The sequence below is a fragment of the Vombatus ursinus genome, unplaced genomic scaffold (genome assembly GCF_900497805.2).
Source record: "Vombatus ursinus unplaced genomic scaffold, bare-nosed wombat genome assembly UNPS02014803.1, whole genome shotgun sequence".
NCBI classification, from domain to species: Eukaryota; Metazoa; Chordata; class Mammalia; order Diprotodontia; family Vombatidae; genus Vombatus; species Vombatus ursinus.
In genome coordinates this window covers 745,700-773,526 of record NW_020954581.1, presented here as the reverse complement: position 1 = coordinate 773,526, position 27,827 = coordinate 745,700, and the positions used below count along the sequence as shown (strand labels likewise).

At 41.2% G+C, this 27,827-nt stretch overlaps 1 protein-coding gene across 2 annotated transcripts in view; it reads right to left on the bottom strand.

The window, feature by feature from the left end:
* Positions 1 to 7,166: 7,166 nt before the first annotated feature.
* The window catches only part of ZNHIT6 (zinc finger HIT-type containing 6), a 75,242-nt gene continuing 54,581 nt past the window's right edge, over positions 7,167 to 27,827 (bottom strand). The window contains exon 12 of one of the 2 annotated variants that reach the window (XM_027873932.1): positions 7,167 to 7,457. In XM_027873932.1, coding sequence (XP_027729733.1) covers positions 7,348 to 7,457 — 110 coding nt within the window. In that variant the 3' untranslated portion in view covers positions 7,167 to 7,347. Of the gene's footprint in view, positions 7,458 to 23,274; positions 24,228 to 27,827 lie in introns of those variants that run through there. The other variant, XM_027873933.1, reaches the window with a different exon arrangement.

Sequence of the window (27,827 nt, the reverse complement as noted above, 5' to 3'; positions counted from 1 at the left end):
TAAACCCAACTACGCAAAGGCTCTGGACTTGACAACCCCCTCAAGAGGGTAGCAGGCATGGAGGGAAAACAAGAAAAACAGAAAAACAGAATGGGTACCCACCATACCTGCCCGGTACAAATATAACATCCCAGCCAAGGCAACCTCCAGAGAGGCTACTGGAAGGATGGAATGAATGGTGTCCCTACCCAGTGCCCACCTCAAGGAGCAGGGCTTCTCCCAAATCATGCAGAAAAAGTAGGGAAACTAAGGGGGTTAAGGGAGTGAAGTAAGGGTCACACGGTGAGGGATAGGAATACCCTGACTCTCCCACAGCAGAACCCTTGAGTCCTAGGGTTTGTGTGGAATGCTTTCTGTCCAATCAATTGTTTCTTGTTCATATGCTAAAGTGGAAGGGACCCAGCAGGTCAGGAAGATAAGCACGGCCTGCCCAGGTCCACACAGGGTGGATAACGGCCCATATTGCCTCTGCCCGCCTCGCAGATAAAAGTCTCTGGTCCCAGGAGCCCTCGGAAAGCACTCCAGAAGGGACATTCTGAGAAATCCTCTTCTCTAGTATGCAGATCTCGGCTAAAGGGCCTGGCTCCCCTTGGAGAGAGAGCCCTGTCAGAATTCTGCGAATGCAGAGAAGCACCAGGGGATAGGATGCGAGGGAAAGCTGGAAGGAAGATGCCGGAGCAGATGCTGCTTTGGCCAGGTTGCAGTTGGAGTGAGCTCATGTTCTCTGGCTCTCTTGGACTTTCTTTTTCCTTCCAATTTGGTTTGAACATTTGCATTAGCTAGGGTTGCTGTTGTTGTTTATTGTTTCCCCTTGCACCGATGGCTGCTGTCTGGGGTTTTGGTTGCTGTTGCTGACTCTGGTCATGGTCGTACTTAAAGCATTTTCATACTTGATGCATCTGGGTAACTGACCCCCTTCCTGTTCTTCTGAAGGGCCTACTTCTGCACTGCTGGGAAAGGCTTTAATCTGAGTCATCCATCCAGGTGGAGTAACTCGGGTGACCCTTTGTAAATGGGGGATTCGATGTAAACATGTTTCCATAAAACTCAAGGTTCGGGTTGGCCTGATGACTGGATGGCCAGGTTCCACTGGTGAAACACGATTGAAACAAAATTAATTCTCTCCCCTCCTCCCCATCCTCCTTCCGACGTCTAAGAAAGTACCCTGAGCGGTAGAATCCACCACGTCAAGCTGAAGGTTCCTTCCCTACTCCCTATAAGTAAGCCCGGGTCTCCTTTTTCCTATAATGATAATAATGATGATGATAATAATAATAATAATGATAATGATAATAATAGCTAACGATTACATAGCACTTTAAGCCTTGCAAAACACTTTATATATTTTATCTCATTTGGTTCTCACAACAACTCTGTGAGATAAGCGCTATTATTGCCTCTCTTTCACAGTTGAGGAAACAGATGTGAAGTGACTTGCTTAGGGTCACACAGTATCTGAGGAAGGGTTTGAACTCAGGTCCTCTTGACTCCAAGTCCAGAATTCTACCCACTACACTGCCTCACAGGACCTTACAGCTCCTAACCCTATTCTTTGTCCTCCCTGTGACCTCCCATCCTTCTCCCACTCAACTGGTTCCCTGTACTGGCTGCGCTCTCTCCCCTCCTCCATATTGACCCTTGGTGGATTAGTTCAACTCTATACTATCCTTTACTCTTGAGTGCCTTGATCTCTTATCTTATCCTTAATCTTGCATCACTCTCACTGTCTGCAGCCTTTACTCCTATTCATGTGCTACTGAACAGAATTTTTAAAAGTTGTGAAACTTTTGTTGACTGGGTCCACTATAAATTTATGTTACATGATCTCAATTGGACCCTCACTGGTACTAGGCAGTCCTTTTACAGCTCCCTGAATGATTCACTGTACCGCACACCGAAGCAGCTCTTCTAAACCCTTTCAGCCCTCTTTAAGCCTCTATGGGTCCTCCTTCCCTCCCCCTTCTCAGCTGAGAACCTTGTCTCAATTTAGGCCATTCCCTAAGAGCTCCCTCTCCTCATATCTCTCAGATACGTTCCTCTGCTATTTCTTTCTTTTCCCCATCTCATATGAAGAAGTGGTCCTTCTCTTTGCCAAAGTAAATCCTTCTATCTGCACAAGTGATCTCATTCTATCCCACCTTCTCTAAGACACTGACCTTCTAGCATCCTCAATTATCTTTAATCTACCCCTGTCTATTGGCTGCTTCCCTACTGCCTACAAACACGCCCACGTCTTCCTTATCCGCAAAAAAATCTCACTTGATCTGTCCATTCCCACTAACAACTAGACCATGTTTTTCCTTCCTTCTGTGACTGAACTCCTTGAGAAGGCCTTCTACAATAGATGCCTCCATCTCCTTTTCTCTCATGCTCTTAATTAACTCTCTATAGTTTGTCTTCTAGCTTTATCATTCAACTGAAACTCAGATTTTCCTGACTCCAAGTCTAGCATTTTAGCCACTACAATACCTGTTTATATGCATATGTGTTGTTTTCCTTGATGGAATGGACCCCGAGTGCAGCAATATTTCATTATTGTCTGTTTTTTCATTGCCTAGTGGCATGCCTGATACATGGTAGGTAATTTGAAAAGCTTGCTGATCCATTGATGTCACATGGTAGCTATCCTTCCCAGCTTTGTGTCATCTGTGAAACTGATAAGCATGTCACCTATGTTGTTGGCCAAATTACTGATAAAAATGTTAAACAATACCAAGCCAAGCTAAGACTCCTAGCACACAACTCTTGCCCAGTTGTTAGCCAAACGTTAATGGCTACTCTTTGGATCCAGCCATTGAGACAGATGTGTATCTACCTGTCCAGTTCATATCTTTTCACTATGTCCATGAGAATGGCATGAAAGATTGTGAAATGCTTCACCAACATCTAGGAAAAGTACAAATACGAGGTTCCCTTGATCTACTATACTAGCAACTCAACTGAAAAACATTTCTGAGAGACGGCCTGTTTCTGATGAAACCACATGGGTTCTTTATGACCATTAATTCCTTTTCTAACCACTCACTAATTATACCTTAACAATTCATTGTAGAGTTTTGCCATGAAGTGAAGTCCAGTCCACTGGCCTGGTGAATTTGTAGATTTCACTATCTTCCCTTTGCTGAGAATCAGTGTATTACCTTTCCTTTTTCCTAGTCCTTTTGACGTTATCGACTGGCTCAGCAATGGCACCCACCAGTTCTCTACCCAGGGAGGTAATTTGTTTATATTGCATGAGTCACAGATTCATTAAAGCTGATCTGGTTTGCAATGCTGTGTTAGATGCATATATTTTGAAATAATAAAAATGGGATTTCTTTAAGCCTAAAACTGTGATTTAGACTTTCCAGGAGCTCAGTCCAAATGAGTACATTTGAATTTGAAGTATGTGACCCAGTCCAGATGGGACTATCCCTGAATCTCCCTTATACTCCCAGTTCAGGCAGCAGCCACTGCTCTGCTGGGGAGAAGCCCTATTTCTTTTCAGAGCAGGCTCCAGAGTTCTAGTGAACAACAGCATACGGTAGTTATGAAGTTTTGGAAAAGGCATCATGGCTTAGAGTGGACTCTCAGTGTTCACACCTGGTCTTTGACAATATTAGCTGTGTGATCTGGGACAAGCCTCATTTATAAAAAGAGGATAATAATATAATGTGTGTAGAATCCTCCTCATAGGATTTGTGAGACTCTAATGTAGTTCAAATGCACAGAAAGTTCTTTGCAAACTTCAACATACAGAAATTTGTCAGTCATCCTCACCATCATTATCACCACCATAATCTCCTGACCCTGGAAGCTGGCTCAACCTAGATGTATATCCTCCTGCAGGTACTGGGGAATCTCCCAGGTCATGGGACCTCCATATTCTTTGGAGCTGTTTTTTAGGAGGAGGAGGAGGGTCGATGGCTGGGGTTTTTGCCATACTGCAGGATATGGTCACAGTTCTTCATCTGCTTGTCATAGGATCCTGGGGTTATAGATGAGAACCTAGAAGAGATCTTGGAGGTCATCTCATCCAACCCTATGACTCAGAGGTCATTTAGGTCAAGTTTCATCAATTTGCAGATGAGGAACCTGAGGCCAAGAGAAATGAAATGATTCACCCAAGATCATGGGTTAATCCATGACACAGGTTGGATTTGAACTCTTTGATTCTAAATTCAGAGCTCTGTCCACATTGCCCCCCAAATGGTTGGTCTATCAGCTCACAGAGAACTGTCTAAGGAAATCTGAGGCATCTGAGTATAGAAGTAAAGAAAGAGAAGGGAGCAAAATCCATGCAAACTAACTCCTCACCCTCATTTCCCCCTGCAACTCTGATGCGTGAATAGAAACGAAGGAAATTGAGATCCCAGCATGAGGGAGGGAGCGGTGGAAAAACCTGCCCGTGTTCATATTACATAAGCAAAAGTCAAACCTCAGATGAATACAAAAACAAATGGTATCATACTGAAACAGAAATACAAGAGGTCTCTGACGCGTATCCCTGACAAATGGAATCTTGACGAGGATGACCAAGGTTCTGCCTAAAGTCACTTGACAGGAGTTTTAGGAGGTTCCAGAAGAATTAGGCTTGATTTCCACAAGAAAACCTTCTTGTGGAGGCCAGCTCTAGGGATGAAAGTGACTTCTGGGAGCATCCAATCCAACCTCATTATTTACAGATGAGCAAACAGACACCCAAGAAAGGGAAGGGATTCACCTGAGGTCCCAGGATTTTAACCCAGGTTATCTGATGCCGCCTCTCTCAACTACCACCTCAAATGTAAGGGACAAGAGCTCCTATTGATGACAGAGGCTTCAGGGAGGGTCTCATGGTGGTTCACGTCAGAGGAGAAAACTGACATCTAGGAAAAGAGACGTTATGTCTGCATTGCCTGGGATGCTGCTCCCAAATGAACTGGGCCACAGGGAGGTTTCTCTCACTAGTCATATTTATTTCCAAACTGTGCTAAATATCAAAGGCATGTTCTGAAATGAAACCTCACTGCAACCTGCACTACCGGGAGGCCTGAATTTCTCTCTGTAGGGGACTCGAGTTAGACGGAAATACCTTGAGCCTTCTGAAACTCTCCTGAAACAACGGGAGTGTGGCTCCCTTCTCTAGTAAAAGAAGAGGCTGAGGGGGATTGGGCAGAGGTCTCTCTGTGAGACCCTACCTGAAATCATTCCCATGGAGCATTCATTCCATCTCCAGCTGGATTGGTCCCAATCCAGAATGTAGTCCCAAAGCTATAAGCAGAGACTTGGGCAGGAGGTGGGGGTCCCCTAGCGAGAGATGCTCTTCTAGTCAGCATTAGTTATTACTTTTGGAATCATGTGCTCATCATGTCTACGTTTTGACGTCTGTCCCCTTGGGACTTGCCATTTGTGAGAAAAGTAATCATCTGTGCTGGATCTGGGGAGGGCCCATGGACTGACCTCCACACAGATGGAGTGCTTGAAGTCTGAAGTAGATATGTGCAATGGCTGTTCCCCATGAATGGAATGCAACCTCTCCTCATCCCTTAGAATCTCTTGTTTCTTTCAAAACTCTGCTTAAGCATTACCTTCTGCATGAAGCCCTTCCTAATGCTCCCAGCTACCAGAGTCTTCCCTCACCAAAAACCCAATGCATGTCTATTATCTTTCTTTCCATCATTACATACCCATTACCTACCTATTACCTATCTATCATCTTTCTTTCCATTATTATATATCTATTATTTACCTATCAATCATCTATCTACCTATCTATCCTATCATCTTTCTTTCCATCATTATATATCTATTATCTACCAATCAATCATTTTCTATCCATATTTATCTATTAATCAATCAATCAATCAATCTATTTGAATAGGGGAAATAATGTATATTTGTCAAATAGGGAAGATAACGTGTTGTGTGTGTGTGTGTGTGTGTGTGCATGCGCGCGCATGCACACATGCACACTCAAATCTATCTACCTGTTAGAATGTAAGCTCCTTGAGAACAGGGATTATTTCCTTTTTGTCTTTGCCTCTCCAGTACATGACACATGGTTAAGTGGTTAAGAAATGCTTGAGGAAGACAAGAAAAGGCTTTTACAGTGGAGGGGAAACAGGGGAAGGTAAGAGGAAATGAGTGAATCTTATGCTCATCGGATTTGCTCAGTTGGGTATGGAAATCTATCTTACCTTACAGAAAATAGGGGGAGAAGGGGACAAGAGAGCAGGAGGATGATAGAGGGGAGGGCAGATTGGGGAAGGGGTAATCAGAAGCAAACACTTCTAAGGAGGGACAGGGTCAAAAGGATAGAATAAATGGGGGGCAGGATAGGATTAAGGGAAATATACTTAGTTTTTCACAACATGACTACTATGGAAGTGTTTTGCATGACTACACAGGTATAACCTGTATCGAGTTGCTTGCCTTTTCAATGAGGGTAGGTGGGGAGGGAGGAAGGGAGAAAATTTGTAACCCAAAGTTTTAAAAATACATGTTAGAAAAAATTTGTTTTCACATGCAACTGGGAAATAAGATATACAGGAAACGGGGTACAGAAATCTATCCTGCCCTACAGGAAAATTGAAGGGGAAGGGGATAAGAGAAGGAGGAGGAGATAGAAGGGAAGGCAGATTAAGAGAAGGGGTATTCAGAATGCATGCCATTTTGGGGGGGGGAGGGACGAGACGGGGAGAAAATTTGGAACTCAAAATGTTGTGGAAGTGAATGCTGAAAACTAAACATAAATAAATAAATTTTAAAAAAAGAAATGCTTGTTGAGTGATTTATGGACATTTTGTAATGTTTATGATAATCCATTAAACACCTATTATTATGTGTGATATACTGGGTTGGACTTTCCAAGATAGGGGATGCAAACTTAACAAACACTGCCATTCCCCATTCCTGTTCTCAAGAAGCTACAAGGATAGGACTCTCACAAAGAGAGATATAGCACAAGGAAGGGTGCAATGGGGCATCAGTCACATCCTGCATGTTCCCCAAAGACCCTCAGGGCAACTGCCCCATGTTAAAGCTTCTTCACTCACACTCAGAAAAGGGTCACACAGAGGCAAGTAATTCAGTGACAAACCAGGGGCTGGGGTTCTTCTGGCTCTCTGTAGTGCCTTAGGGTGTGTAATGAGGGTTTTAAGGTGGGGACAAATTCTGGTTTGAAACAGATGGCTTTGAAAATCATATGGAGAGTTTTTAGCAATTCATGCAAAACAAAAAGAATAAAATAAAAGCGTGTGGATACACAACCCCCCAATTTAGCTATGGGACAGCTTTTTTCAGACCTCCCAGTTAATCAAAGGAATTGCTTCAATTTCAAGAGCGAGCCCAGGATGCTGACTGACTACTGCTCTCTCCTCTCAAGCCTCAGAAGTGTTCTGCTTGGAGCCCACAGATGGAGGTCTTGGCTGCAGCTGGAGGCAGCTTGAGTAACCTTTCTTGAGCGGCTTCTCCTTTCCTCCTCCAGGCACTGGATTCTGCAAAAAGAGACTGCTTTCAGGACGGTCAGCTTGGCATGTTGGCTGGTCACCCAAATATTCAAAAACAAACATTTAAAAGCCACTGATCTCATTAGTCAGAATCAAATGTGACTGAGGAAAACTGTAACCAAATGAAGAAACCAAAGGTCTGAAACAAAAAAAAGAGGGGGGGGGGCTCATGACTTCCAATTCTGCATCCAGTGAAGCCACAGCTATTTCAAAGGTTTGTGCTCTTTCTACAGGGCTGGGCAGCTGTGGCCACAGATCTTTGAAGAGGAAATGCCATCCATGGCACAGGCGGCCAGCCAGGCTTCCAAAGCAGAAGACATCTCAGCCCAAGGGGGAGGCTGGAAGAAAAAAAGAGAGGAAACAAGAGACCAGGCCTAGAGGTGCTGGACCCATGAACAAAGAGCCCTTTGCCCAAAGAGGGGCTTTGATCACTGGATCATACCACAGCATGAACGGGGTAGTAACAGGGACAGCTACCAACCAGGCTGGGGGACTTCCTGCTTCTAAGCTCAGTGGCCTGCAAAGTTCTGAGGGTACGAAGAGAGGCATACTAAAATTTCAGGGAGGGTGCTGGGTTGTGAAGGAGTTGAAAGTGGTTATGGTGCCTGGACTGATAGATGCCTTTGCAATGCAATTTTATGTGGAAATTAACTTAATGAGGCATCTTCCCCAGTCTCCCCACCTTTTTTTAAAGTACTAAGCATAGAAGAAAATGGAAAAAAAAAGTAAATTTACAAAAAAAAAGACCACGTGAACACAATACAAAACAAATACTAAGAAGAAAAAAAATAGAATGGATGTCTACTTCCCCTTAGAAGTTCTATGCTAGCAAGTAAAATTTTAAACAAAAAGGAAATGGGAAAAAGCACTTTGAAACATCAATGAGATATGAGATGCCTAAAGAAGAACATGCTGTTAATGATACCTAACACTGAAGAATCATGGGGTCACAAACATAGCCCAACTCTCATTTTACAGATGAGGAAACTGAGGACAAGGGGGTAAGTGACCTCATTGTTCATTTTCAATCTGCAAGAATATGCAGACCCCCAGGGGATGAAGACGAGCTGGAGTCATCCCAAACCACTACAAACATATTGAGTAGCTGGGGCCGGGTGTGTTGGGGGCCAACTGCAGTCATGCAGCAATTGTTTAGAACTTAGACCAACAAAAGATTTTTTTGGACTGGAGTATTTTATCACTGACATTGTTAAGAATTACCAGTGCATGGTGATAATAAAAAACAGACTGTATTTAGTTGGTTTTATTGTAGTGTTTAAATTGTCTGCAGACAAATGCACCTCCCTTATTTCTTGCACCTGGGGTGGACCACTCCCATCATCCCATCATCTTGCCCCAGGAACTCCAGAAGACCTAAGCAATTGATAGCAGGTTTTTCCTGAAAGAGAGTGCCTGCCCCTTCGAGGAGGAAAGAAGTACTTGTCTCTTCATCTGACCACCCTTTGAATCCATATCCTTCCATATTGGTGGTGGGTGTGGAGATGATAGCTATATGAATTCTTGATAATAATAATAGATAATAATATAGTTCTGTTATCTTCCTAAAGCATGTACTCTGGATGTGACAGAGAACTTCCCAAGAGTTACAAGAAATCTTAGCAACCTGCTGATTACTAATCACTGCTGGGGATTCACACGGGCACAAATGACCTGGTTGGTGAGAATCTAGAAAACAGGTCTAGAATTATGAAGTCCTGGGAAGAAGATTGAAGACTTTAGGAACTTGGTATTCTTCATCACTGTTGCCAAGATCTTTCAGAAAAGATAGATTTGAGAAGTTAATAGATTGTTAAGAGGATGTCTAAGAAGGAGATCTGGATTTCTGGACCATGGCTTAAAATACAGGCATGACAGGTTCCTGGCCAGGGTGGGAGCATGCCTAATACTTTCTTCTGCTCTTGCCTGTGGTTAGGTATGCATCCTGGAGGCATCCTGGATGCAAAATCAGTACCTGATACAAGGCTGGAGCTCTAGAAAGGGAGGACTTCAAATCAATTTAATCATATCACTGCCTCCCCATAGCAAGGCAATGTTTTTGTTGTTGTTCAGTCTCGTCCAACTCTTTGTGACCCTGTTTGGGGTTTTCTTGGCAAAGATACTGGAGTGGTTTGCCATTTCCTTCTCCAGCTTAACATGTCCAAAACAGAACTTATTTTGTTTCCCTCCAACCTCCCCTGGGCCCCCTCTCTGGAACTCCTCTATTAGTGTTAGAGGTACCACCATCTGCCAGTCACTCAAGGCCTGAAACCTCGGCACTGTCCTTGACCCCTCACTCACGCGCACTCCACAGAGCCAACCTGCTGCCAAATCTCATCATTTCAGCCTGCAGCTCATCTCTCATTTAGGTCTCTTCTCTCCCTTCACACAGCCACCCTACATTGGGCCCTCATTACCTCTCATCCAGACTACTCAACAGCCTTCCAATTGGCCTCCCTGCCTCAAGTCTCTCCTCATTCTAACCCATTCTCCACTCAACTGCCAAAGGTATTTTTTAAAAGCGGAGGTTCAACTATGTTATTTCCTATACTAAAAAAGAAAAAAATAATCCAATGGCTCTATATTATTTCAGGATCAAATCTAAACTCCTCATTTTGGCATTCAAAGACCTTTACAACCTGGCCCCTTCCTACTCTCCAGCCTTCTTGCACTTCACCTCCCCTCTGCACAATCTTTGAAACAAGTGACGCTGGACTGCCCACTTTCCTTGCATATGACATTCCATTTTCTGCACTTGAGCCCTCATGCCTGAAATGTTCTGTCCCCCTCACCTACTCTTCATAAATTGCCAGTTTCCTTTGAGACTCAGCTCAAATCCTACATTTTCTGCATGCCTTTACATAAATGCCTTTCCCTTTGAGATTACTTCCCATCATCTGCTCTTTGTGAACCCTGTACTATTTAGCTAATTACATGCTCTCTCCTCCATTAGAATGGGACCTCCTTGAGGGCAGGGATTGTTTTATTTGCCTTTCTTTATATCCCCAGTACTCAGCATGGTGCCTGGAATGAAGTAGGCACTCCATAGATGATTGCTGACTCAATCCCCCAAGACATCTGTGTGGGCCAGTAGGCAAGTGGGAACTAGGGTGGCTTGAGTTAATGACCACACTCCCACACCACCTACTTGGGCTGTAGCAGCGAGCCAAGACTCTTGTGGTGCAAACCTGGGGTAATTTGACTTAACTTTGTGATCTGGGACCCAGCTGTGGTCCTTTCGGCTATGAAGAATATTGTATAAGACAGTTCTGTGCCTCTGATGGGGAGCTCCTGGTCTCCAGGGATCTTCCTTGTGGACTGCTTTTATCTGTTTTTACTCCTCCATGGGCTATTTTTTTTTTAAGCCTGGAAATCACTGAATAAGTTTTTTTATTAAATAAATTACCTATCTTAACCTTCCGTCTCTGAGTGGTCCATTGAATCAAACATGGAATCATAACCAGGCCAGGCTAGTAAAAGTTTTTTCCCTGGAGTTTTTCAAATTTCATCCAAAGGGCATTAAACTAAAACGGAGGGGAAAAAAAAAAACTGCTGAAGAATTGGTGCCAAGTCAGCTGCCATAGAGGGTAGCTATGATGTACAAAGGAAAAAAAAAAGTAGTCATCCAGAAAATATTGAGAGAAAAATCCATGGAAGAAGCCAGCAATAAAATACACGAACCTCGATGCTTATGTAAAAATGTACAAAATACATATAACAAACAGGCTGAACTAGAGTTCCCTGTGTGGAGGAAAATCTGACCTCATGAGTTATCACTGTGACTTGGTAGGATGGGATCCATGACTGGAATATGGCACTGGATGGTTACATATTTTTCAAAAGTTCTAAGATGGGCAAAAGGAAAGTAGAATGGTTTCATGCATCGAGAAGACACAGTCATGTGAGGAACTTCTGGAGCCAGAGTAAGCATGATGAAAAGCATTTGGGTAAAGATCAACAGAAGAACAGAAGAGATATTGTCATCCAAGTATGCAACAGACAGGAGAAATGGATTAAAGATCAGAAACCTGGCACAGGAGCAGAATATAATACTGATGGGGATTATAAATTACCCAGATATCTGAGGAGAAGTGTCTGTCTGTCTATCTCCTGTTTTCATTCTTCTGTCTTCTTGCTCTGATCTCTCTCTGCTAAAGAAAAACTTTTATAATTTCCTGTCTTGCCTTAATAATTTCATTCTTTCAGGAACATTAATAGACTACTAGTGGAGCTGCGAATTTGTCAAGCTATTCTGAGAAGCAGTTTGGAACTATGCCCCCCAAGTCACTAAATTGTCCATATCCTTTGACCCAACAAATATCACTACCGGGGTCAATGCCACAGAAAAATCAAAGAAAGAAGAAAAAGACCCACGTGCACAAAACAGTCACCCGAGCTCTTTTTATGGTGGCAAAGAACTAGAATTTAAGACACGAACAAATTAGGGTATATGAATGTAATAGAATAATATTGTGCCATAAGAAATGATGAATGGGACAGTTTCCCAGAGACCTGAATTCATGCAGTGAAGTGAACAGAACCAAAAGATCAGTTCATACAATAACAACATCGTCGAGAAAAAGAACTTGGAATAGCTCAAGAACTCTGATAAATGCAGTACCCAATCATAATTCCAGGGGTTCGAGGAGGATCTAGTCACCTCCTGATAAAAGAGCCAATGGGTTCAAGGTGAAGAATGAGACATGCATTTTGGACACGGTCAGTTCAGGAATTTGTCTTACCTGATAATGCATTTTTGTTACAAGGGGTTCATTTTAAGTTTTTGTTTTTTCTTTTTTAAGGATGGGGACAGGGTGGGGAAAGGTAGAAGAAAGAGAAAAATTGAAAATTAAAAAAAAATACAAGTTTAAAAAACTTCATCCTTCAAAAAGGAAACTAGACCAAATTCTCATCAACAGGGAGGCAGCTATTGATGAAATACAAAATAGATACCCAGGGAAGGGGGAAAGTAACCACTCACTTTAGAATTTATGATAGAAGAAAGTCAGATGTAGAACAAAACGTACATTAGATTTTAGGACAACAGATTTCCAAGGGTTCAGAGAAGGAAAGGGAGGATCTATCTGATGGATTGAAATTCTATGAGGAAATAAGCCCATGAAGGATTGGAAATCTCAAGACGAAATGCTAAAGATATAAGAAGAGCCAGTTTCAATAAGGGGAAGGGAACATAGGGGAGTTGGCTTGTGACTCATGGGATTATGGTATAAAGAAATAATCACAATTCTGGTCCATGTGGTAAAATGGAAAAAAAAAAAACCATTAAAAAACATCTGGTCTGCAGCCAGAGGACCTGAGTTCAAATTTTGATTCTCAAGTTACTACCTGCGTGAACTGAACCTCTCTGAATCTTGGTCTGCTCATCTTTAAAATGGAAGACACTGAAAATCTCAGCTTCTTTCCAGATCTAAATCTATAATGTTATGAACAATAGCATATAATGTTTCTACATATTCATGTTTCTATATGTATTACTATAGTATAATATGTAATACCATATGTATTCATATAATGTTATGAACAATAACAGCAAAACCATGGACTCTTCATAAAAAGGCAACCGAATCAAAGGCACTTATTTCCACAGAGTAAAGCTTCCAGAGGAAGCCAGGTGTTTTCCTGATATCTAAAGTAAACTGGGATTTAATATGAAAACTCCCCACCTGCTCGAAAATAATCCTCAGATCAACTGAGGCAACTCTGGCAAGCCTGGTACTTGAAAGCCCCATCCTTCAGGAGACGTGTGCCTGCCCAGACAAAGTTTCAAAACGACCTCTTCATATTCACAAACAAGATAGGATGTTAAGGTGCAGTTTATGAAAAAGAAATGTTGGGGGAGGAATACCGACCCACTCTTCTCTCCTCCCTTTTTGCTTCCCCACCCTCCAACCGTTTTATTACTTAAACCCTTCACATTCCTGTCTTTGAAGGACCTGGGCACTTTTAAAAATGGTAGTGGTGATACCTAATGGAAGGGATACTGTCCGGATCATCAGAGGTGACATTCAGGCTGTCCTGTGTCCCAAATATTCATTCATCCGATATGTACGCACTTCATTTATAGTGGAATATAAGAGTTTCTTGAAGACAGGAAATGCTTCATTTTTCTTTGTATTCTTAGCCCCTACCATAATGCCTGACACAAATGTTTATTAAGTTAAGTCAGGAAGCACTTAAGTGCCTGCTGTATGCCAGGCACTGTGCTAAGCACTGGGGATACAAAGAAGGGCCTGCCCTCAAGGAGCTTGCAATCTAACAGGGGAGGCAACATGCAAACAACTAGGTACAAACAAGCTATCTGCAAGTTAAAAGGTGCTAATCTCAGAGGGATGGTCCCAGGAGAAGGGGGACTGAGACCCTTATAAGCCCTTATTTTTATCTATTTACTTTTTTTAGAATAAGGAAATTATTTTTCTTAGTCAACAATTAATATTTTTTCTTTTCTTTTTCTTCCCCCAACCTGATCAACCTGGACTGATTGTTTTTATATATTTTTTAAGAGTTTCCTATGGGGGCAGCTAGGTGGTGCAGTGGATAGAGCACTGGCCCTGGAGTCAGGAGGACCTGAGTTCAAATCTGGCCTCAGACACATGACACTCACTAGCCGTGTGACTGGACAAGTCACTTAACCCTGATTGCTTCACCAAAAAAAAAAAAAAAAGTTTCCTATGGTGTGGTTTATTTTTTCCCCACTTAACAGCATTTTATTTTTTCCAATTACAAGTAAAGATAGTTTTCAACATTCATTTTTATAAGATTTTCAGTCCCAAATTTTTCTCCCTCCTTCCCTTCTCCCCTCTCCAAGATAGCAAGCAATTTGTTTTAGGTTTTATACACACACACACACACACACACACACACACACACAAACATGTTAAACATATTTCCACGACTTATATTTTGAAAGAAGAATCAAAATAAAAGGGGAAAACCATAAAAAAGAAAACAAACAAAAAATGAAATGGTATGCTGTGATTTGCATTCAGACTCCATAGTTCTTTCTCTGGATGTGGATAGCATTTTCCATCATGAGTCCCTTGGAGTTGTCTTAGATCACTGCATTGCTGAGAAGAGCAAGGTCTATCACAGCTGATTGTCACATAAAGTGGCTGTTACTGTTACTGTTCTCCTGGTTCTGCTCACTTCACTCAGCATCAGTCTATACAAGTCTTTCCAGGTTTTTCTAAAGTCTGCCTGCTCATCATTTCTTATGGAACAATAGTATTCCATTCCATTCATATACTACAACTTGTTCAGCCATTCCCCAATTGATGGGCATCCCCTCAATTTCTAATTCTTGGCCACCACAAAAAGAGCTGCCATAAATATTTCTGTACGTGTGGGTTCTATTTCCCATTTTTATGATCTCTTTGGGATACAGACCTAGTAGTGGTGTTGCTGGATCAAAAGGTATGCACAATTTTACAGCCCTTTGGGCATAGTTCCAAACTGCTCTCCAGAATGGTTGGATCAGTTCACAACTCCACCAACAATGCATTAGTGTTCCAATTTTCCCACTTCTCCAACATTTATCATTTTCCTTTTCTGTCATATTAGCCAATCTGATAGGTATGAGGTGGTACATCACAGTTGAAACCTTTATATTTCAGCCTGTACCAGAGTATAGGTGGAAAATCCCTTCTTATCTTGAAGACTATTTTCAAGCTTTAAAAGGTCCTCCTTTTTTCTTAATCTGGCCTTCTGGGATTTGAGGAGTAAGTACACATTTTATTGATCAATCATCACGTGTTTATTAACTGGTATTATGGGCCAACCTCTGTAACTGATAAACAAAAATGAAACAATCCTAGCTCTCCTGCTCCTTCTAAGCTTTCCAGTCTTCTTACACATTACTCCCTTCCATGTACTCTACAGTCCAGTAATTCTAGCCTATACTCTGTTCTTTACACGCAATAATCTAATCTCTCCACTACTGCACTGGGTATTCTCTATGCCTGGAATGCTCTTCCTCCTCACGTCTGCCACTGAAGACTCAGGTCAACCTTTCAAGGTCACCTTACTACCCCCATCCCCACCTACCCCTGCAAGGATCCTTTCCATCCACTCTGCATCTTGCAAATATATAGAAAATTTTTGTACTTGTCTCCGCCATTAAACTGTAAACTCATTGAGGGTAGCAATTGTTTTTGCTTTTTTTTTTTATTCCCCAAATTTAGCACAGTCCCTACCATGTAATAAGAATTTAATAAATGTTGGATTGACGGACATCAGAATGAAGTTTCAGCAAAGTGATGGAAATCAGATTGTGGGTGGGTTGAAATGTGTGTTAATAATGAGAAAGCAGGGGCAGCAAATGTAGACCATTCTTTCCCAGAAGCCTAGCGCTAAAGGCAAGAGACAAAAGATACAAGCGTAAGGTGTTAGTAGGGAGGTGAGCACAGTGAAAGGAGTCAGTAGAGGTTGATAGTGACTGATTGATGGAGAAAGGTCAAAGAGGAAAAGGAAGAGGATGAGATTAAGATCCTATGAGCTTGCACTGACTAACACAGCGGCCACTAGAGGAGGCCAGGTGAGAACACAGAGGCTTTTGAAATTTGTAGGAATGCCCACAATAGCTGGCACTGCTCTTATAAGTCAGGAGGCAAAGGGTCATTTATAAAGAAGAATGGGGATGGGAGAAAAAATGAGGAACTGAGGAAGTCAGGAATAACCATGGAGTCCAGTAGGGATGAAAAAAGAAATTGTCAACAGCGTTGGGAGCCCAGGTAGTATTTGATGGCATGAGACCTAATTACTTGTTTTAGATTCTCTCCTGAAGCACTTGGTTGTTTGAGAGTAGGAGGTGAGAATGCAAATGGTGGTGACTCAGTTTGGGGACGAGTAGAGACATTAGAAGGACAGGGGTGGAGGATGCAAGAGTGGAAGGAAGACGGTGCTTTGTTGAAACAGTTACCTCCAAAAGACTAAGGTTGGGGTAGTGCTGCCAGAAGAGGAGTAACTGAGGTCAGCGTGTTGGTTGTGGTTCAGTCGTTTTTCAGTCTCGTCTGACTCTTCGTGATTCCATTTTGGGGTTTTTTTTGGCAGAAATAGAGTAATGGTTTGCCATTTCCTTCTCCAGCTCATTTTATAGATGAGGAAACTGAGGCAAAATGGGTGAAATGACTCGCCCAGGGTCACACAGCTAGTAATTGTGTGAGACCAGATTGGAACTCAGGAAGATGAGACTTCCTGACTCCAGTTCTAGCACGCTATACACTATGGGGGTCCCTAGCTGCCCAATTGAGGTCAGAAAATGGGCTCAAATTCTGACTGCTAGGTATCTCTGACTCTATCCAGACATATCACTGGTACAGAAAGTTGTGTGACTATTATGTCTGTGACCTTGTGCAATCTGCCTCTGGACATGTTTCCTCACCTGTTTAAACAAGGCTAGTGTCCAAAAGTCTCTTTGGACTACTGCAGCTAGGTGGCAGAGTGGACGGAGTCCTGGTCCTGGAGTCAGGAAGACCCGAGATCAAATCCAGACTCAGTCACTTATTAGCTATGTGCCCTTGGACAAGTAATTTAACCTCTGCCTCAGTTTCCTTAACTGTAAAGTTGGGAGCATAACACTGCCTACCTCAGAGGATTGTTTTGAGGATTAAATGAGATAACATTTGAAAGCGCTTGGCATAGTGTCTGGCACATAGAGGGGATTTAGTAAATGCTTACTAGGTTTCTGTTATTCCCCTTCTCCTTTCAGCTCTAAGTCCTATGATATGAAAGAATAGGGAGGGATTGAAAGTCACAATGAGGCCCAAGAATGACTTTAGAAGTGGTAGAATAGGACAGGTTGGATAGGAAATTGTGATCAGGAGGCAACGTTAGGATTCTGAATATTGGAGATGTTTGGGTGATGGTGAGAACTAAGGTGTGATGACCCCAGGAATGGCTAAAGTTTTGGTCACCAAAATGATGGCCAGTGTTGGGGTGGAGAGGAATACCGAAAGCTAGGTGTGCAAGTCATTAAGAAGAGTGGGAGAACCTCTTAGAGGTGGGTAGATGGTGAGGAGAGAGGAAAAGACCTGAAGAGGGTGATCTCAATGGATAGTAAGAAGGTCTAGAAGGGACAGTGGGAAGCAAGGAGGACACCTCTTCCCTCTGTTCCAGTGAGTGAGGGAGCATGAGATGAGCCACCAAAGCAGGGTGTTGGCAGAATGGGGTACTTTCATCCTATTCAGCCTAAAGCTAAAATTTCTAGACTTTATCACTCTGTAGTTTCACTGAATAGGGTTATAGGATCCCAAATTTGGAGCATTTTTTTGGTGGGCACAAAGAAACTAGGAAATCTCTCTCTGCTACTCTTTCTCCTCATTCCCCTGCTCCTCCACACACATACATTGCCAGTGGCATGTAAGCTCGGTGGAATCTAGTGGCTTAAGAAGAAGAAACCCAATATCCCACATCATCACCCTCTTTACCACCCCGGGAGGCTAGAAAGGAACATTTAAATTACATTCTCCCTCAGAAGTGTCCAAATATAGGTTAACCATAAACAGTAACCTATAGTCTTCTGTGAATTTCCCTAGGAGATTAAACATTCAATTACGCTTGGTTCTGCTTACTACTAATTTAAAAAAAATAAAATAAAATTGAAGTGCTTAGAAGTTTTGATTGTACAGGGAAAAATATGGCACAAGGCATTTACACAGGTTTCCAAACTGCACAGCTCTGGAGACCAAGCCAGGATGTTGGCTGAGCAAATGATCAATTTATTCAGGAAGAAGTTTGGAGCACAGCATTTTAAGACATCTTTCAATCTGACTGGAATATGGAACAAGTTGCTGTCTATTCTGAGTTGGAGAGGGCCCTAAAAGCACAGCGTCATCAGAGGTTGGTTAACCAACGATCAGATCCTTTTTCAAATTCAGTTCCGAGCAAGGCTGTTTTTCTTCAGGCATACAGAGCTGCAGTCAAGGACAGGACCACAGGGTTCCATGAAAAATAGTTGGTTATTGGACTTTAGGGACTTTCTTACCACAACAAATTCATACCATATGGATTGACTAGAACCAGCTATTCAAGGAGCAGGAAAAAAAAATCATGGTGGTTTCGAGGTGGTGTATAACAATCATATTTCACAGCAAAAATAACCCAATCTGTTCAGCTGTAACCTGGGAGCATGCAAGTTTTCCGATATGAAAAGTGAAACTACTATTGAGCCTATGTAAAATTGTGACTCCTCTTTTTCTCCAAAAGACAGTAAACCTTTCTCAGAATACTCCTCTCCCAAATGTAACAGCTCCCCAAACCCCTTCTCCCTGACTTGGCTAAGTCTATCAGAGCACGCACACTTGTACTAAGGATCAGGACCGGTCTTTGCAGGTTTAGGGTCCTTCATCCAACTATTCCATTTGCACCTCTGAAGCTTTTTTTTCCAGGATTCCCTGACTTCAGAGGGCTTTCCTTCCAAATTCTCTTCAAACAAACAGCCCCTGAAATCCCATTTCCTCCATAGAACTTTTCCTGGCTTCTAAGTTAGTTGGACAGGGTTACTTCCTTCCAAGCCCACCCTGGCTAAATGCATCCTCTCCCGCCCCCATGACTTTCACTTTTATTTCCTATCCCACCAAACACACTCCCTTTAGCTCATTAACAAAACAAACAGTAGCAAATTCAAATTCAACAAATTTTTATAAACTGCTACAGCTGGTGGGGGGGAAGAGGGGGTGTGTGTGTGTGTGTGTGTGTGTGTGTGTGTGGTGGGGGGGGAAGAGGGTGTGTGTATGTGTGTGTGAAGAGATAAAAGACTCCTTACTCTCAAATAACAATCATTTGAAATGTTAATGACATTCTAAGTTTGTTTATGGAGACAGCTTGTCTTTATTTCCTTCCACTTTTTCCTTGTTTCTACACTACATTGTATATAGGATTACAGGACAGATTTAGAGCTAAAAAAGAACTTTAAAGATAAATCTAATCCTTTTTTTGGTCTTTGGTTAGAAATATTGGGACACTTTAACTTGCTTAATACAGTGTCCAATATGGATGAGCATATATTTCAATGATACTAATACCCTGGATCCTACTGTGAAACATACCATGGCAGTGACAGTTGGATTCAAACTTAAGTGAGGAGTAGTTTTAAAGTTCAAACAAGCAACGAATTCGGGCAAGATTCAAAGCAGGAGCTGAAAATACTCAGGATAAAGGAAGGCTTGGAACCAAAATCTTCCAAGAAAACAATTTCACAAATCACTGAATAACTTTTTTTTTCTTCAAATAATAAAAGAGGGTTAAAGTTGAAATGATTATTATAACAGACATTTCCAGTTTCAAGCTGGAGAAACAAATTGTTCTATTCACTGCAAACTGGGACAGAAAATAGTCTGCCTTTGGAACGAATGCCCAGTGAACAGAAGACAGCTGATTTTTAATGGTTCCTATCATGCAACAGTTATGCTCTAATTAGAGAAGCATCTATTAAGCACCTACTAAGCATTGGGGATACAAAAAAAAAAAGAGCAAAAAGGTAGTCTCTGTTCCCAAAAAATTCACCAGGTTAATGGTGGAGGCAATGTGTAAACCATGTACAAAAACAAGAATTGGAGACAGGATAAATTGGAGATAATCTTAGAAGGAAGGTGGAAGGGCTTCTGCAGATGGTGGTACTTGAGTTGGGGCCTGAAGGACGCCTGTAAGGAAGCTGCTGAACACTGCCCAGCCACCTCCAGACAGGCTGCCTCCACTCTGGCCACCGAAGGCTCGGAGAGGGGAGCTTTGGTTTATTGGGTCAGTATCCATGTCTTCATTTAACTTCTTAGCTATCTCCAGACCGTCCCTGTCCCTTTGGCCTCCAGCACTCTCCTCCCCCACCTCCACTTCTCTTAGGTGTCAGCTAAAATCCCACCTTCGTAGGAAGCCTTTCCTGATTCCCCTTGATTCTAGGGCCTTCCCTGGTATTTTCAATTTGTCTTGTTTTTATATATATAATATTATATTTTTAATAATAATTTATATTTATATTATTTATATTTATTATATTATAATTAATTATATTTAATGTTATGATTAATAATTATATATATGTACATCTCGTTTATACACAGTTGTTTCCACGTCTCCCCCATTGAGGCTGTGGTATCCCTAAGAGCAGGACTTGGTTTTGAAATCTTTTTTTATCTCCAACACTTAGCACCTGGTACACAGAAGCTTCAAGAACGTTGACCGACCAACACACCTTCCCTCCCACCCTGCTTTTCTACGCCCTTTTTTGGATTGACCTCCCCCACTGGGATGCAAGCTACTTGAGGGTAGGGACTGTCTTACTGCTTGTATTTGTATACCTGCTGCCCAGCACATATCGAGCCCTTAATGTTTTACCTATTTATTCTAACCATGAAGCTGGAGCTCTTCCTTAACCACTGCTGGTACAGTACATGTGTACCAAAAAAACCCAAAAAAACAACAACAAAAAAAAAACTTGCTAGACTATAATGTGCCTATTTCAGCCATCAAGAGTAAGGGACACATTTTAATATTGGTGGGCTGTATCATTCAGGAGGGGCTATGAGCAAGGCACCCCTTCCCCTTTGGGAAATGTCTGAAATTTCAAAGAACATATGCAGCCACACTTTAGCTGGCTTTCACTACACAAACTTTGTCCTTCAAAGTACAGATTCACTAAGGATGGAGATATACACATATACACATATAAAAAAAGTCTATGTATACATATATATGTGCGCATATACACACATATGCACACACTTTTATACTGAAGTAGTCTTTTACTTTTGAAGCATATTGTACCAAACATCTCTTTGAATTTCAAAATAAACATATTTCTTTAATGTTGGTGAAACTGGAAACTGTTTCCAAATTTGCAACAGGGAAAAAAATTGGAAGCTACATGCTCTTATTCAAATCAGCAGTATTATGACAAACCCAAATAAGGAGGTTCCAAATGGAAACTGAAAACAGTTTTAAGAATTCAGATGAATCAGTAAAGCATCTAGGATTTTATAGATGCAGCTTGTGTTATATTCTTAATTACCTTTAGAAAAATTACTTTAAATCATAAAGATGCTTTTTGCTACTAAACTCTGAATAAGTAAACCATTTGTCTAAAGATAAAACAAATCATTTTAGGACATTATTCATTTTAAAAGTCTGTAAGTGATGCAAAAAAATAGAATGCATTTCTGCACAATAAAAATTTAGAGAAACAAAAAAAGCTGCAAGTTTTTAAAAATGCTATCCCCTAACAAAATGATATTAAAAGGTGTGTGTGTGTATGTATATATATATATATATATATATATACACATACATACACACACACAGAGGGAGGGAGAGAGAGAGAGAGAGAGGGAGGGAGAGAGAGAGAGAGAGAGGGAGGGAGAGAGAAGCATTTTAATAGCCACCAAGAACCTTGAATCCCATTATTTGCTACAGGTGAAACAAATTGGCTGCTAACTAAGCTTTAGTAATTATAATACCTATTGAAATAATTCCTTGTGATCTTTAATTCATATTTATAATAAGAACAGCTGTAGGTCATATTTACAGTAATTTGTGGCTATTAAATAAACCTTTATGCAATAATTAGCAATTATGGAAGCCCCAGTTTCCCTTTGAACTCAATGTTTACAAACACATAAAATGAAAACCCTGTTCACCTCTTGTGTACTGAGTGTGATTTGTGAAATGCAGCATGCGGAAATTGATGTAAGTCAGTTTGCTTAGAAAAACCTGTCAAGACTCCAGAAATGGAAAGACAGAATGACCATCAAAAGAAAAGTTCAAGATTTTAGAAGAAAACTCTAAAATTTTCTGGACTATTAGCAAATAAAACCCCTCACTCCCATTCCCACCTCTTTGGAAACCTATGGCAAAGGGCTGTATGAGCACATCTAAATCCCAAATAGTGAATAAATGTGTATTCAGATAGGGGGAGAGGAGAATGTTAGTGGATCCTTTCTGCAGGACTAATTTACGGTGGGAATGTTTAAGAAATGGAATTCTAGAAATCAGGGATGGCAAAGATGCTACTGGTCATGGATGGAGTCTTTCCCCTGGGGAGGGGAAAGTACAGGATAAATACTTTGGGTTTTATCCAGTCCACATTTAAATTCCACAAAAGATGGAACTCTTAACACTTTTCTTGGAAATAAATCTACAGCCCAGCAGATTTCACTGTCAGGAAATTCCTTTCTACCCTGATATTCAGATCACATGTTCCTTCTGTGTACTTTATCCCACTTCTCTCAATTGTGTCTCTGTGGCATGCTTACTAACTCTTTTCATAGTATTTATACTACTCACTTAACTCAGTTTTGTCTCATTCCAACGTAGAGTTGAGTCAAATTGCAAATTAATTTAAAACCCATCTATTCGTTCCCCATAAAGGAATTCTCTGAGATCTCAATCTTTAGTTGTCTCTCTGCTATCTTACTTTTCAAATGGAAAGTTTTTATAATGGAAGAAGGGGAAAGACAATCAAAAACAGAGCAAAAGAGGAATATATTCTTTTTAAGATGTAAAGTCTTACTTATTCTGTATGAATCTTATTTAAATCATTACTTATCTTTCACCCAGAGACTCACTGAACATCACCATATTCTAGATTTCTTCTTTCCCAGTTACTATAGTGGCTATTGTAATACTTTCCTTTCAATTCATCCTTCTATAATCCTTACATATTTTTAGTCTTCCTAGGGCCCCACACTATTTTCTAGATCTCCTTCCAATTTTGAAACAACCATGAATTCAACAATGTCCTTTTTATCTCCCTTTTAAAATCACTCAATACACAGATGCAATGCAGATGGAATAATCTTTTAATCTATACAGTCATTTCACAACTTAAGAAATTCCAGTAAAATTAGGAAAACTTTGCAATTCCAACAAGTGAAATCATAAGGCTTACAAAGATACCATATGATAAAAATTTAAAGTGTCTATATAATAAATACACATATGTACATTTCTATAGCACAGATTCCAAGTTTTTCAGGTATTGCTAGGAATGGAAAATAAACAAATTAAAAACCCAACTACTCAATACATCCTTTAATGAAATTAAAGGGGATAAGCATGTGATGGTGATGGAAGGGAAGATGGCATTAAACACTTATGATTCCTAGTAAGGAGAGCAAACACTTTGACGGCTCAAACAGCAGAAACAGTGGTTTCCTTCTGTGATATTTTACCAAAGTCCTCATTTGTTTACATTAGGTGCCTTACAGATTAATCTACTCAATTATAAGATATTGCTTTTTCCTTCCCTCAAGATGGAAAAGATACACATGCAGTAAAAAAAAAAAATGGATTATTGCTCCAGGATCAATACACATAGTAATATTCGAACCCACATGGAGCCAGATTCTTTTAAACCATGTATTTTATGCACCAATCTTTCACTGGTTAGCAAGAATCTGAGTTGCTACACTTCCAAATCTCTAAATAAAGGTTAGATATTAAATATTAAAGTTTATAAGCCTGCTATACTAAGCATACAAAAATGGGAACAAATTTGTTCTATGATGATCAAAGAAAAAGTGGGAAAAAAACCTTGTAAACTGACCGGGCACTTCACATGAAAACTGGGTCAGGAAAATAATTCGTAACGTAATTTTAAAATTAAATTTAAAAGTAAAAAACCAAAACCAAAGGTGCTCCTTTCCCAAAGTAGACAACCAATGCATATTCCTCAGGAACTCTCTTGGATTTCACCTTCTTCCTCAGAAGAAAGTGCCGGATTTTCACTGCCAAAACTCTCAGTGGATTCATTTCTCTCTGGAAAAGTAAGTAAATATATAGTCATGTATTTACAGCGTTTTTGATTCGACTGTTCTCAGACCTACTTTTCTTCTCCCTTATGATGAGTTGGGAAGAGCAATAAATGCGAGCTCTGGGACTCAATGGGCCTTACAAGCCACGTTCCCCTGCCAGCAGCTGGGATGTACATTCTGGCCATGATAAACAGAGTCCCAGGGACTGAAAGTGCCAATTACTTTGTGAGGTAACATCCTTCCTGACTACAGGGAGGACTCGAGAATGGTCACTTCTCAGTGTGTTATGATTCCATGCAAGTGGCACTGAATAGATCACTATTATTATACAGGATATTCAAGGGTGGTTGGAATAAATTTTTCCAAGATTTAACTGCTTCTTGTCCTCTGAAAAAAAAGGAGGGCTCAGGGTACATTCATAAAGACGTGGGCTAATAGACTAGCTAAATCCCAAACTCCTAATAAATGCAAGAGTAACAGTTCTACAAGTCCACAAACCCTGGGTGAGGGGGGAAGGCAAAATGAGAAGCACCAACTGTTGTGACCTGGAGTTGTATTCTACCAACCAAATCCCACTAGGGGAAAAAAAAAAAAGCCATCCTTCCCCGCCTTGGCCCCCCCCACCCCCACCCTCAGGAGCCCAATTTGAGGGTGGCACATGATCTGAGCAGATGACAGCCGTTCTGTGCCACGTTCTCCATTTTAAAGTGACTTTCTTTCTTTAAGCCAAGAAGGCAGTGGCCCTTTCTAATCTTATGTTTTATTTGTAGAAAGGCAGAAAAGTTGAATTTTTTTTCTCAAGTTAATGGCATTCTACACCACAGGGATCAAACTTTGCCCAGGGCAGCATCCCTTCAGGCTAAACCAGATCAAAATGTAATTGGAAAATGTTTCACAAAATAAATCAAAATGCAATATAACATAATGTCAATTTGCAGCTTTGTAAGTCAGCATGCAGCCCACAGGGATATCTGTTCCTATTCGAGTTTGGTCTAACAACACTTTACCATTGCTTCTGGGAAAGGTTACATCAACTACTGCCCTATAGCTTTATTAAATACCCATGGGACTTTCTGGACCAAAACATCCTTCTTGGCCTTCACTCCCTCACAGGAGAGGTCTTCCTGTTTTTCGAATGTAGGCTCCTTGAGGGCAAGGCCTGTTTCTTTTGTGTTTGTATTCCCAAAGGGCAATATGGTACCTGGCTCACGTTTATTTATTTATTTTTTAAACACAGGATGTTTTCTTCATTCCTATAGGGCTTTTTCCTGTGGCCATTTGGGTTTCCTGGCTTCTCCTTTTAACTGTCTTTACTCTGACATAATGCTGGAGACATAGCTTAATACAATGACAACAGATGGCAGAATTGAGACAGACAGGCTAGAATGGTGAACTGATGGTAACAAAAACAAAATGTAATAGGGTCCTGCCTGTATTTGGGTAAAAAAGAAAACAAATCGACTGCAGAGCATAGGAAAATGAAGGCTGCTTAGAAAGGAACTCAGAGGAAAGAAAACCTTTAAGTTTTGGTGAATTTCAAGGTGAACGAGTCAGTACATGGTAGCTACTGGAGCTAATTCACTTCAATTCAATTCAAACAATTCAGGAAACACTTATTAGGTAAGGTATTTGTCTGGGGATAAAGAGCAATACAAAACCATCTCTGCCCTCAAGATTACACGCTCTTCAAAGCCAGATAAACTCGCAATTCCCCAGGACTGTTTCTCCACCTCCTCCCCTTCCTCTTAGCAGGTTCCTAGTGTGTAAGGTCTTCTCCCACAGGAATATAAGTTCCCTGAGGGCAAGGGCTGTCTTTCCCAGCACTTAGCCCAACTCTCTGTACAAAGTAAATGCGCAGTAAATCTCTTTTTCTGGGAAGAAGCATACATCGTGTATAGGTGATAAAACGATGACGAGGCAATTTGTAGAGGGAGGGTACAACATTAACAATTGTGGTCTAGGAGAGGAAACCATGAAGAAAAAAAGAGGATTATGAGAAACAGAGATGATGGTATACTTATCAAGTGTGGGGGAGGTGGACCTGGGGAGGGGTAGTAGCTTGTTTGAATGCCCTCAGGCCGGATCTATTCCCTTGGGTTGTATTCAGAGAAACACAGCATCCACAGTGAGGGAGACCACAGAGAGAGCTCAGAGTTGCAAGGGGCCTTGGCGGGCATTTTACACACCAAAATGATGAGGCCCAGAGTGACCTGCCCAAGGTCACAAAAGCAGCAAGGGAAATGAATGAATATTTTTATAGCACCTACTATGTGCCAAGCACTGTGCTACATATTATCTCATCTGACCCTCACAACAACCCTGGGAGATTGGTGCTGCTGTTATTCTCAAGCAAACAGAGGTTAAGTGACTTGCCCAGGGTCACAAAGCTGGTAAGTGTCAGGTGGGCTTTGAACTTGGCTCAGTATTACTGAGTCCAGGCCCAGTGCTCCAAGGTGCCTCCAAGTAGGACAGCAGGAAGAACAAGAGGGCTGAGATGCCAGGCCAGCGTTCGGACTCCAAATCCACCGCTCTTCTCTCTCCTCTGGACCGACTGTCTCTCTCACTGCACACTGCCTTGGTCAGACCACATCCCAGAGTACTGGGTCCAGCTGTGGCCCACACAAATTACAAGGGACACTGCTAAGTAGGAATGTATTCAGGAGGGCGACCAGACTGGCAAATGACTTGAAACCCTTCTACAAGAGGATGAGTGAAAAAGAAATGGGGAGAAAGTTTAAGGAAAGGGAGGGATGTAAGAATCTTCAAATACTTAAAAGAATTATCCTGTAAAAGTGAGATTAAACTTCTCCTGGTTAGCCCTGAGGAACAGAACTGGGACTGATGAATGCAAAATGGAGGATGAAGGGGAAGACTTTGGCTCAGAGGAAGAAAAACGTAAAGAACAAATGGCACAGTGCTAGGTCCCTGCTCTGGAAAGTACTCCAGCACAGACAGGTGATGTCTTAGTTGTAATTAGGGTTGGGTTTGGGCCAGAACCCTGTGAAATCCCTTCCAACTCAAAGAGCCCAAGATCCTCTTTCTTGCTCACAGTCTGTATCTTAAAGTGGCATAGATTTGATCAACTTCATGTATTGGTTTGAATACAGCTTGCTCCCCCAAATGATGTTTCTCTGAAGGAAAAAAATAAGTACACACCAAAACACAATTACCCAAAATCACATCATAAAAATAGGCTGGTGAAGGTTTTAAAGATTTTACAAATTCAAGTAAAGTTAATTTTTATCTTCGCTGCTCTCTTGGTCTTTGTTACTTTGTTACTTTTGTTCTCATTCTCTTACTCATCAGGCCTTTGCATTGGTTAGATTTGGGTAAAAAGTGTGGTTTTTCTTTGGACTAATGTGCTAAACAGTCCTACTTTTGGCAAGTGGAGGCCCTTGAAAGAAACACCACATGGAGAATTTTTCATTTTAACTCAAAGGTAATCAGCACAATTTCATCAATGTGCTAATGAACACCGAACCATTTTCTTCTAGATTTAAAATTAACAACAACAAACCCAATTTACCTACTGCCCCATCAATGAAGGCAGACTTTTCAAAAGTAAGTTTTGGCAATCTATGACCATAAAAAACATTTTAACAGA